Below are 10917 nucleotides of genomic sequence, written 5' to 3' on the forward strand. Positions count from 1 at the left end.
CCGATGCTTTTGGCCACAGCGGCTCATTGCCTCCCTCAGATATGATCTGGAATAGAGCCGTTGGGCCCCCAACAGCAGTCTTCTTACAAGTTGCTAAACAGCACTCCTGGGGCACCCCTCAAAGATCCCCAAGTGCCACGCATGGATCAGAAACAGTACAGAGCTGCAAGTTGAAGGGGAATTCAGAAAGGAATACCAGATGCTTCAATTATGACGTGTGTGTGTCTATGTGTCTGTATAGGTGTCTGTGTGGGTACAGATGATCAAAGACAAATGATGATCACAGAAAAGCGGATCTCTGCCCCCCGCCATGCCTTCAGAGCAAAGTGGATTAGAAACTTCACGAATGACTGAAGTGAAGGTGTTTGCCAGCTCTGTGGAATTGGGGGTTTGGCGTCAGAACTTCAGGTAGGTTTCTATACGTAAAGAAAGTGATGTTTCTTACACACCTGACTAGTAGTCTGGGAGTCAGGCCCACCACACACCAGAGCCAGATGGTTCAGCCACATGGCCTCACTCCGTATTCCCCACAGCCCTTGAAAAAGACGCTATCTTCAGAGCTTCGTCTGTGGTAAAGCTAATGAGGTTTAATCTTGCAAGTGAGAGGCTCTCCCCAGATCCTACAGGGGTAGTGCTTCACTTTACATTTGTCATTTTTAAGATCCGCCCCCCCAACAAACTGCAGAAACTTCAGGCCCTACAGAACCTTCTCTTATTGCTTTTCCCCATTTTATAGATGAAGAAAAATGCGGCACAGAGATGTCAAGCAAGTTACCCAAGGTGGCAGAGCCAGGAGGTGGGGAAGTTGGGATTCAAACTCTTAACCCCCTCAGATGAACCAACAAGGGCTTGAGGAGTTTTCCCAGGGGACTCATGTCTTTAAATGCAGTACTGGGTTATGTTTCAATTTCTGTATTTTAATCAGTTAAGAAATACTTTGTATTGGGACTTCTCTGGCAGTCCAGTGGTTAGGACTCTGAACTTCCACTGCCAGGGGCACAGGTTGGATCCCTGGTCCAGGTACTAAGATCCCACATGCAGTGCAGTGCTGCCAAAAAAAAAAAAAAAAAACATTGTATTAATTGTTTAAAGGGCATTGCTTGATTGAGAGACTGAGTGCTTGTCAAACAGTTACTCAGCCCTTTTATCACTTAGCTGAACACTGCCAGCCCCTGGCGTAGCTTTGCCTATGAAACAGTTTAAAATTATTTTTAGTATAATAACAAATTTTTAGTCTATACCCATCATAGATCACTGGTTAAAGACAAAAATCCTTAAAAACAAAATTTGATGCTGAAATACAAGTTAATTGGGAAAAAAGTTAATGAAAATATTTCTGTAAATTCCTCCTATCTACACACTGCTTACATCTGATCACAATTTTCACACGTTATTTGATAAATACTGTTGGGACCACCAAGAATCCACCAGAATAACTAAATTGGGTCCCTACCTTACACCTGTGCCAAAATTAATTCCAACCTATTTTATTTTGTTTTTTTGGCTGTGCCACTCAGCTTACAGGATCTCACTTCCCCGACCGAGGGACTAAACCCAGGCCATGGCAGTGAAAGCTAGGCCACCAGGGAACTCCTTCCAACAGATTTTTTTTAAAAACTATACATAAAAAAAATACACCTGTACCTTTTGAACCTTTTACATTGTTTATGTAACACCTGTTCAAAAAAAAATCTGTGTATAACATCAAGATGCCTCTAGTACTTCAAAAACCAACTGGAGAAAGAAAATATAGCCATTTTAGCTTTTCATCTTTTGGAAATAACAGCTATTCATACCTGAAATGGGTTATTTGAGGAGATATCTTCTCTCTTACCTCTTCGTTTAGAAACAAAGCACAAAATGTGTTTTGAAAATAACCAAATAAATCACAAAAATGAAGCACAAGATGCCAAAATTCTAAACTCCCATGTATTGAAAGCAAATCTATTTTTTAATTCATAGCATGTAGTTAAATTTCAATCTATAATGACAATTTCAGCATACGTTCAGTCTCCAAATCAAGCCTAACAAGATATTTTCAATTCATTTGTCTATAAATCTTAATTTTCCTCATAAAATTAATTTAAATTCTGTTAAACAGTTGGCATCACTTATTAAATAGGAAAGGGTCAAAAGTAGCCTTTAAAATAACAAATCTTACAAAATATACACTTTCTAATACAACCTTTGGAATCAGACTGATCTAAAATAAAATAAATTTTCTCAAAATATCTTCTTACCTTGCAAAAAAAAGAAATTATCTTATTTATTCGAAAAAGGGTTTGTGAGGTCATTGATCGCTGTGAAAACAATTGGAGTGTTCAAACATGTTGAGAAATACAACCTGGGCTCATCCTGTATGTTTGTGCAAGCTGCGAACTCTACAACTCCAGGGGGCGCCATTGAGATCATAATCCAAATTGTGCAGTGCACTGCCTGTGCAACCGGGCATATCAATCCCGTGCCTACTGAAAATGTTGGGGGTCGTGGAAGGCTTCTGGGGAGGAGAGGGTAGGTGTCAGAGGTGGGGTCACATAGATTGGGAGACCAGAATCTCATGCATATAGCCTCCCATCTCTCCAGGTTGACCTCCCTTGTGGGGGCACTGGCAACAGAAATATCCTTAGTTTTCTCTGAGCCTTACAGCCTTGGTTTTCCTAAGGTTGGTGGCGGGAGGACCATCTGCCAGGGCCTACAATCATCTCCTTGGCCTGTACAACTCAAAGTCCTCTTTAATCACTTAGCAGCTGAGAAGCAAGGCCAGAAGAAGGGACCCCACCATACCCTTCATTTTATTCCTACCCTAAAGGAGGCAGAGGTGGCTAGCGCAAGAGGAGAGGTGGAGGCAGCTGAACCTAAAATGACGTTCAGGACATTTGGCCTCCGGGACCAGCTCTACCACTGCCTTTCGGTGTGATCTTGGCAAACCTGTAAGCCTTTCTGGGCTTCTGCCTCCCTGTTTGCAAAATGAAGAGGATTATTGCCATTCTTTCTCTGTCTCTTGGAAAAACACACAAAAGAAGACGGAAAAACACACAAAAGAAGGCAGAAAAACACAAAGCTGTGATTTCACAGGGAATGCATAGAAATTCAAGCATTCCAATTATTATCATTAAACATCAAGAATTTGTCAGGAGGCTCTGAGCAGCTATAAAACCTCAAGCAAATCTCATGACCTCCCTGGGCCTTCGTTTTACCATGTGCCAAATGGCAAAGCTTGAATTAGATCAGCAGTTTGCTGACCTTTTCACCACTAAGAGTCTATTTTATTATTTCCAAACCCTCCCCACAGACCTCACATTTTGTAAGATTTTATCCCCTAAGCTGTATTTAGGTAATTATTGTATAATTAAGAAATATTAAGTAATTATTGTTATCATTATAAAGGATATTTTTGGTTGTGAGTGACAGAATTTATGGGCTTACATAGGCAGAGTCTAGAACTAGGAATAGCTTCAGGCAAGGCTCGATCCAGCAGCTGTTACCGAGGACCAATGTCCTTCTAGTCTCTTGGCTCTGCCTCCTCTGAAGTGTCACAAGGTGGCTTCCAGAAACTCTTGGGACTCCTTGCTTTTCTCCCTTGTGATTGGCAAGAAACAGATATTGCTGCCCGGTCAACCTAAAGAAAAGACACAGAATTGAGACTCGTTACCTTTTCCTGACCAATTACCAAACCTGAAGGATAAGATGTATTGATTAGCTTAAGCCAGTTAGCCCCCACTGCTGTAATGGGGTCATTTCTGACCAGATCACATGGCTGGGAAATTCCCAGCACTATTAGGAAGGGGGAATTGGACGAAGGGTGCTGGAGAGACACCAGCAAGTTTCCTGTGGTGTGTTTCTCAACCAGTGATATCTCAAACAGCCCATCAGAACTTCTGGCCAGCATGTGAGCTGCACACTAATGACCTCCAGGATCTTGTGAACTGGTCGCAATGACAACCTCATCTGTGGATGGCCACACTGACCACGTGAGTCGACGTCAGCCCAGCTGTGGTTAGACTTGGCCCAGATGCAAGTTCACCCGTGAAGCTTCTAGTTCTCTACTCCCACCCAGCCTTTCAGACATGGCTCAGCTGGAGGCCCAGGTGAACCTCAGACTCCGCAGTTCCCAGGCCTACGCCTGCCCTTTTCAGATACAAGAGGACATCTGTGAGCTGGATTTGGCAAAGAGGAAGCAACAGAGGTGTCCACAGCAAAACATAACTGGAACCCCGGCTGCCTCGTTCACTTACTCACCACAGATTTACCAACATCTGTGCCAGGTCGTGTCCCAGGGACCCGTCTTCAAGGAGTCACAGTGAGGTGGGGAGGCAGTGGTGCCCCAGACCATTACAGCTCAGTGTGGAAACACAGTGAGGCGGGCAGCAGCGGGACAGCGGCAGGCCCCTCCCCATCTCGGGCCAGAGGGCATGAATGTCCACCCCAGCACGACCAGCAGCAGGACCACTTCAGCCCAGTCTGCACTCTCCTGGCCCGAGGGAAGCTATCTCTGGTGGCTTCAAGGATCTCACCAAACTTGTGCCCCCCCAGTACAGATTGGGGAGTGTTCAACCCCAGGACTGGGGACCCAAGTTTCTGCACACCATCAGGGCCTTGCAGGATTCTCTCTGGCCCCTTCAGTGCAGGGGCTTTGGGGCTGGGGAGGAGTGGGAGTGGGGGTAGGGGGACAAAAGCCAACTCACCCTTTTGCCTGTCTTCAGACCCTGCCTCTTCCTAAATCTTCAAAACCAGGTGGGATTCACTGGTTAAGCAAGCACACAGTGAGGCCAAAGGGGTCCCCTGCCACTGCTCTCTCTAACAGACACCGGAGATTCTACTGCTCCTTTGAGTAAGGCATTGCCCTTATCAGGTCCTCAAGTAAGTCACCAGTATTTCTGAGCACCTGTGTGGGTCTGATCTCCCTGTCTCTGGCAAATGGGACCAGGGATGCCTGGGATGGAGAAAGCCTGGCTAGTCCCATTCTCAGCTTTTCCAATATTAACTTGCCATGTGGCCAGAGGCAAGTCCCTTTCCTGCTCTGCCTCTCCATCTATAAAATAAAGGTTCTGGTGGGCTTCCCTGGTGGCGCAGTGGTTGAGAGTCCGCCTGCCGATGCAGGGGACACGGGTTCATGCCCTGGTCTGGGAAGATCCCACATGCTGCGGAGCAACTAGGCCCGTGCGCCACAACTACTGAGCCTGCGCTCCGCAACGGGAGAGGCCACAACAGTGAGAGGCCCGCGTACCGCAAAAAATAAAAAAATTTTTTTTTTTAAATTAAAGGTTTTGGGATAATCAGTCTCTATGGGGCTTTCCAGCTCTAACAGTCCAGAATGTGAGCATTCAAGGTTCAGCAAAGAACAGCGAGCAGGGGTGTCTGAACTGGGGTAAGAGGGGGGGCCATCTGGCCAGGACCTCACAGACCAAAAGGATATATATAGCTATAGATATAGATATATAGATATATAGGATATATAGATATATACCAATAGAAATGAACAAAGCCATCTGACCTTCTTACCTACAAGGCCCATGAAATTATATACATATTCTTTTAATAAACTTTTTAATTTTGGAATTAATTTTCAATTTACAAAAGAGTTGTAAAGATAGTACAGAGAGTTCCCGCATACCCCTCACCTAGTTTCAGTTTCCCCTAATGTGATCATCTCATACCACTGTGGTACGTTTGTCAAAGCAAAACAAACAAACAAAAAACCGGTACATCTCTTTTAACTAAAATCCGGACCTCATTTGGATTTTACCAGCTTTTCCATTAATGCTCTCTCTGTTCCAGGATCCAACCAGCGACTATACTGCATCCAGCTGGCGTGTCTCTTCGTGTCCTCTGGTCTGCTTCTGTCTTTCCGTGCTTTTCGTGACCCTTTCAGTTTTGAGGAGTCCTGATCAAGTATTTTGTAGAATGTCCTTCCATGGGAGTTTGTCTGAGGCTTTTCTCTGGGGTTACGGGTTTGGGGAAGAATACCACAGGGATGAGATGCCTTCCTCATCACATAGTGCTGGGGGCACGTGACTTATCACGGGGTGGTGGTAACCTTGATCACTTGGTCAAGGTGGTGTCTGCCAGGTGTCTCCACCATACACTTCCTATTGTTCTCTTTCCCTACTCTGTTACTTAGAAGCAAGTCACTAAGCCCGGGGCACATTCAAAGGAAGAGGAGAGGATAATTAGCCTGGAGAAGGGAGAACCTACATGTGTTATTTGTAAGATTTGTCTCTACCCCGGCCCCACCCAGCTAGTTATTTATTCAACAATTTATTTCTACCAGTACCAACTCAGGGATATGGATTTTATACTTTGGGTTACTATCTAATACTCCATTATCCATTCTATTGCTCTAATTGTTGCTGCTTTGGCCACTGGGAGCTTTTGGCTCCCGAGTCGCTTTGACACACTCCTACCCTTTTGAGTTTGGGGCACTTCCTAACTCTGGCACCACAAGACACTCCAAGCTCACATTTTTCCCTGTCCCAGCCCTAGAATCAGCCGTTTCTCCGAGGAAGTAATATATTTTTAAAACAAACCCTCCAATTATCTTGTCAATAGTCCAAATGTACTGCACTGCATTTGAATACATGATGAAACAGTTCATTTGTTCAACTGAATTTTAAAACATACTTCAATTTTTATAGCTCCTAGTGTGACAAGTCTTTTTTTTTTTTTTGGCCATGCCATGTGACATGTGGGACCTTAATTCCCTGACCAGGGATTGAACCCACGCCCCCTGCAGTGGAAGCACAGAGTCTTAACCTCTAGACTGCCAGGGAAGTCCGACAAGTCTTTTTAAAATATATTAGGAGCCTCAAAACATGGGGGGATCTGGCCCTTTCTCCATTTCCAGGAAGGCTTGTGGAACTGAACCTCTGCGGCCACACTGCTAAGGCTTGGGGGCAGCCTGCCCACGCTTCCTCCAGTGGTGACCTGGCTCCTGTGTCCTTCCCAGTCTGAGCTGCCTGGTGGAGCTACCGAAATCCTAGGTAATTCCTGGGACTTTTCTCTCTCCAGCCTCTCCTTGCCCCCCCGCCCAGGGGGCGACCAGTCCTGGAGCTCTGCATACCCTACTCAGGCTAGCCAGGCGCAAGCAGGTGGCAGGAGAGCAGGAAGGCTCCAGGAAGGAAGTTGGCAAGCCCAGCCACTGAGACGGGCGTTCAAAAAAAAAGGGGATTCGGGCCAAAGTTTGCAAAATCCAGCTAGAAGTGGAGCAGGGTTTCCCCGGAGCAGTCCTGGGTTCTGCAGAAGAGTCAGCTTCTCGGGAAAGAGCCGCCTTCATGAGCCGGAAGAGAGCGAGACTGCGGCTCACTCTGGGAAGACACGGAGCTGCATGACTCATTGCCCAGTCCTGCTGGCTCCCTCTGGCACAGTACTGGGCAGCACAGGGCCTGGGAGTACGGGCAGAGTCCCAGCCAGGTCCTGGCCCAGGAGGCGGTCCAGGCTGGCAATCACAATCCGGCACGTAGGGACATAGGCAGGGGGCTGTGGGAGCACCGAGGAGGAAGCAACTCAGCACCAAAGGAGTCTGGGCAGGCCTCACAGAGGAGGTGACATCATCAAAAAGAGGAATAGGGGGCTTCCCTGGTGGCGCAGTGGTTGAGAGTCCGCCTGCCGATGCAGGGGACGCGGGTTCGTGCCCCAGTCCGGAAAGCTCCCACATGCTGCGGAGCGGCTGGGCCCGTGAGCCATGGCCGCTGAGCCTGCGCGTCCGGAGCCTGTGCCCCGCAACGGGAGAGGCCACAAGTGAGAGGCCCGCGTACCGCAAAAAAAAAAAAAAGAGGAATAGAATTGGCCAGGCAGCAGTAGGGAGGGAAGAAGGGGAGGGCACTCCCGGGGCTGAGATAGGAGATGCAAAGGCACGGAAGTGTCTGCAAGGCGCTGGCACAGTGCCTGCTGCCCAGCGACTACTCCATAAATGCGAGGCATTATCACTGTGGTTGACTTACCATCATTATGATTATTAACCTGGACTCATTACTTAATATTTTTACTACCGTAAAGGTAGTTAATACAATGAATGAATGTCTAAATATACTGCACTTTTCACTGAATTTTTCCCAACTATAAAAGGGGCTGTTCTGAAGATTATGTCTACAGTACACACAGCACTGGGCAGGAGTAGTGGTGAGCACGTGTGCTGGCACACAGAAGGAGCCTCGTTTTCCCCCTCTCCTGGAGGCCAGCCCCTGGGGGTCCTGTGCCTGGAAGACACAGAAGAAGAGGTATTTGGGGGTCTTTAAAGATGACCAGACAACAAAGCAGGGACTTGGCTAGGTGGGTGGTGGTTTCAAAAGTGACAAAGGTGGCACCTGGTGCCCTGGAATGGGAGCTCCTGGTCCTGGTTGCAAGTCTTTCCAGCTGGGACAAGGCAGGTTGTACCTGCCCTTCTATCCTGTCAAGGTCCTTATTTCAGAAAAAATTGTACCTGTCCCTGGATGGGGCCCCAGCTCTGTGTACCTGCTCCAATCACGGTGTACCTGTTGAGTATTCCTGTCTCAATGCGAAAAGTGCCTGCCTGGGTGTACCTGTCTTGATAACTATGGCTCTGCCTCCAACCGTGTGTGTGGACCAACGCCTGTGTCCCGTACTGTACCTTCGGCGTACTTAGTTAGGTCTGAAAGTACGCGGCTGTACCTGTGCCTGTATCGCCGTACACTAGGTCTGCCCGAGCCTAACTCGGTGCGCATACTTGGTTCAGCCTGGGCTTACCTTACGCCTGCGGGCCGTGCACTCCTGCCCTGCAGATCTCCTCACCGCGGGAGGCTAGAGGCTCACGGAAGAGGTAGCTCCCCGCGGCTCCAGCCCGGATTCCTGGCCAGACCGGGCGCTCTCGGGCTGCGGGGGCGGGGCCTGAGGCCTGGGCTGTGTGGGGAGGTATGGGGAGGGGATGGGAGGGTAGGGCGGAGGAGCGGATGGGAGGGCTTTGGCTGGGACTGACCTGAGCGGGAGGGACGTAGAGCCGGTCGGCTCCGGCCTCCCCTACCCCCAGGATCCTCCCAACTTAGTCCAAGTCGGAGGATCCTGGGGGTAGGGAGACCGAGGTCCGGAGGGGGAATAGAGCGCTTGCGAGGCTCTGGGCCGGGACACCCTAAGCGTCACCGAGCCTGGAGGCCAACCAGAGTTTCCCAGCAACTTTTCTCTCTGGTGGGTCGCCCCGGAAACTTCCCCTCCCCCGGTCCGGGAGTCCGGCCACGGGCCCCGCGCCTCCTGGCCTGGGCTCCGAGCACTGGGCAGGCGGGCGAGAGGAGGCGATGGCTTCAAGGGGGAAGCCCCCCCACAACGCAGTTCCAACCCAGTGGGTTTCCATCTGAGAGCCCCGCCCCGCAGCTGTCGGGGCGCGTCGAGGTCCTCGGAGGCCTCCCAAGACTTCTGGGTCCCCTGGGTTGGCGGGGGGCTGGGGTTGGGGTGGGAGGAGGGGTCAGACTGCCTAAGTTCAAGTCCTTGCGCCATCAGCTAACAGCTGGATGACCTAGAGCAAGTTCGTAACGTCTGTGGCTCAGTTTCCTCCTTTGTATTATGGGAATGATGCTCCCTAGCTGGGAAGGCTTTTGAGAGGATAACAGAGGTAACACGGAAGATGCCTTTGCATTTTGCATACTGCCACCAGTCCGTGTGGTCTCATCCTGTTGGATGGGGCGGGGTCAGGAGAGGGGTGAGAGAGAGAGAGCCATTCCGCATCCCTAACCCTCATGGTTGTCATACAGGAGCTGTGACAAGTGCCTTCCACCAGTCTGAGCTGTGAGTGGCCGGTGTAAAGAGAGGCCCACCCAGGAAGCCACCGCACCATGAGTCTGTGGGAGCTTGAAGACGGCCACAGCTGCCGAGGGACCCCCAGGCCGGCTCGGGAGTCCCCGGCCGAGGAGGCAAGGACTGCGGAGCTGCAGATGAAGGTTGACTTCTTCCGGAAGCTGGGCTACTCGTCCGCTGAGATCCACAGTGTCCTGCAGAAGCTGGGGGTCCAGGCAGACACCAACACTGTGCTGGGCGAGCTGGTGAAACATGGGTCAGCGGCCGAGCGGGAGCGCCAGGCATCGCCGGACCCCTGCCCTCAGCTGCCTCTGGTCCCCCGGGGCGGGGGCAACCCCAAGACCCCCATCCTGGAGCCCTCTCCCCCCGAGGAGGACAAGGAGGGCAGTGACCTGAGGCCCGTGGTCATCGATGGGAGCAACGTGGCCATGAGGTACATGTCACTTCTGTGGCCAAGACTGTGGCCGGGAATGGTGGCCGTGTGTCTCTGCACCTCTGGTAGAGAGGATTTCAGAAAGGAATTTGACCTCTTCTCCAGACTGGTCTAGAGGAAGGGAAGGCCCTTTATGGAGGCCCTACTGTGTGCCAGGAGGCTCCCTTAATCCTCATGGCTTCTTGGAAGTGGGTTTTAGAGATGTTTGAGGGAGCTCAAAGTGTTGCTCAGGGTCACACGACTGGTAAGTGCCGGAGCAAAGATTCGAACTCAGGTCCTTCTGTCTCCAGAGCTACCTTATGCTCTTCAAGAGGGATCAGACTGTGGGCTCCAGCTTACTACATAGGAGCCTTCTTTCCTCCTCCATGAGATGGGGATAACCCACCCCCTCAGGTGGTGGTTGTGAGGAGTGAATGCACAGAACCTGGAGAGAAGTAAGGGCTCATTAATCAGTAGTAGTTCTTGTTATTGTTACTATTATTTAGAGTCTGGGACTGCTGAGGCCTTGTCCCAGACCTGGGGTCCCATGGAAGCGGGCCCAGCTACTGAGGCCTTTGTAGCTGTGACCAAGAGTAACCTTGAGGATCTGGCTCTACATCAAGGGTGTGGGTGGGTAGCTTGATGCTTTGGCTCCGGGGGAGCAGTGACTTGGGTCACTTCTGCTGGAGCCACCTGTGCTGGACTGGGCTCTGAGGGCTCCCCAGGGGCCGGAGCCAGGACTCAGCCCCAAACCCATCCCACCT

At 50.1% G+C, this 10917-nt stretch overlaps 1 protein-coding gene and 1 long non-coding RNA gene across 2 annotated transcripts in view; one reads left to right on the forward strand and one right to left on the reverse strand.

Moving 5' to 3' along the window:
• Window positions 1-406: 406 nt before the first annotated feature.
• On the reverse strand, window positions 407-8844 carry LOC112395562 (uncharacterized). Its single transcript, XR_003002403.1, has 3 exons — window positions 8704-8844; window positions 3427-3619; window positions 407-1048 (listed from the first exon to the last, which is right to left on the reverse strand). It is a non-coding gene; the product is annotated as an uncharacterized LOC112395562 (long non-coding RNA).
• Window positions 8845-9703: 859 nt separating this feature from the next.
• ZC3H12A (zinc finger CCCH-type containing 12A) overlaps window positions 9704-10917 on the forward strand; it is an 8458-nt gene continuing 7244 nt past the window's right edge. Inside the window, exon 1 of the mRNA XM_024738851.1 lies at window positions 9704-10174. Within this exon, the coding sequence (XP_024594619.1) occupies window positions 9780-10174 (395 nt within the window). The 5' untranslated portion in view covers window positions 9704-9779. The remainder of the gene's footprint in view (window positions 10175-10917) is intronic.

This window comes from Neophocaena asiaeorientalis, unplaced genomic scaffold (assembly GCF_003031525.2).
Source record: "Neophocaena asiaeorientalis asiaeorientalis breed wild unplaced genomic scaffold, Neophocaena_asiaeorientalis_V1.1 scaffold106, whole genome shotgun sequence".
Lineage (NCBI taxonomy): Eukaryota > Metazoa > Chordata > Mammalia > Artiodactyla > Phocoenidae > Neophocaena > Neophocaena asiaeorientalis.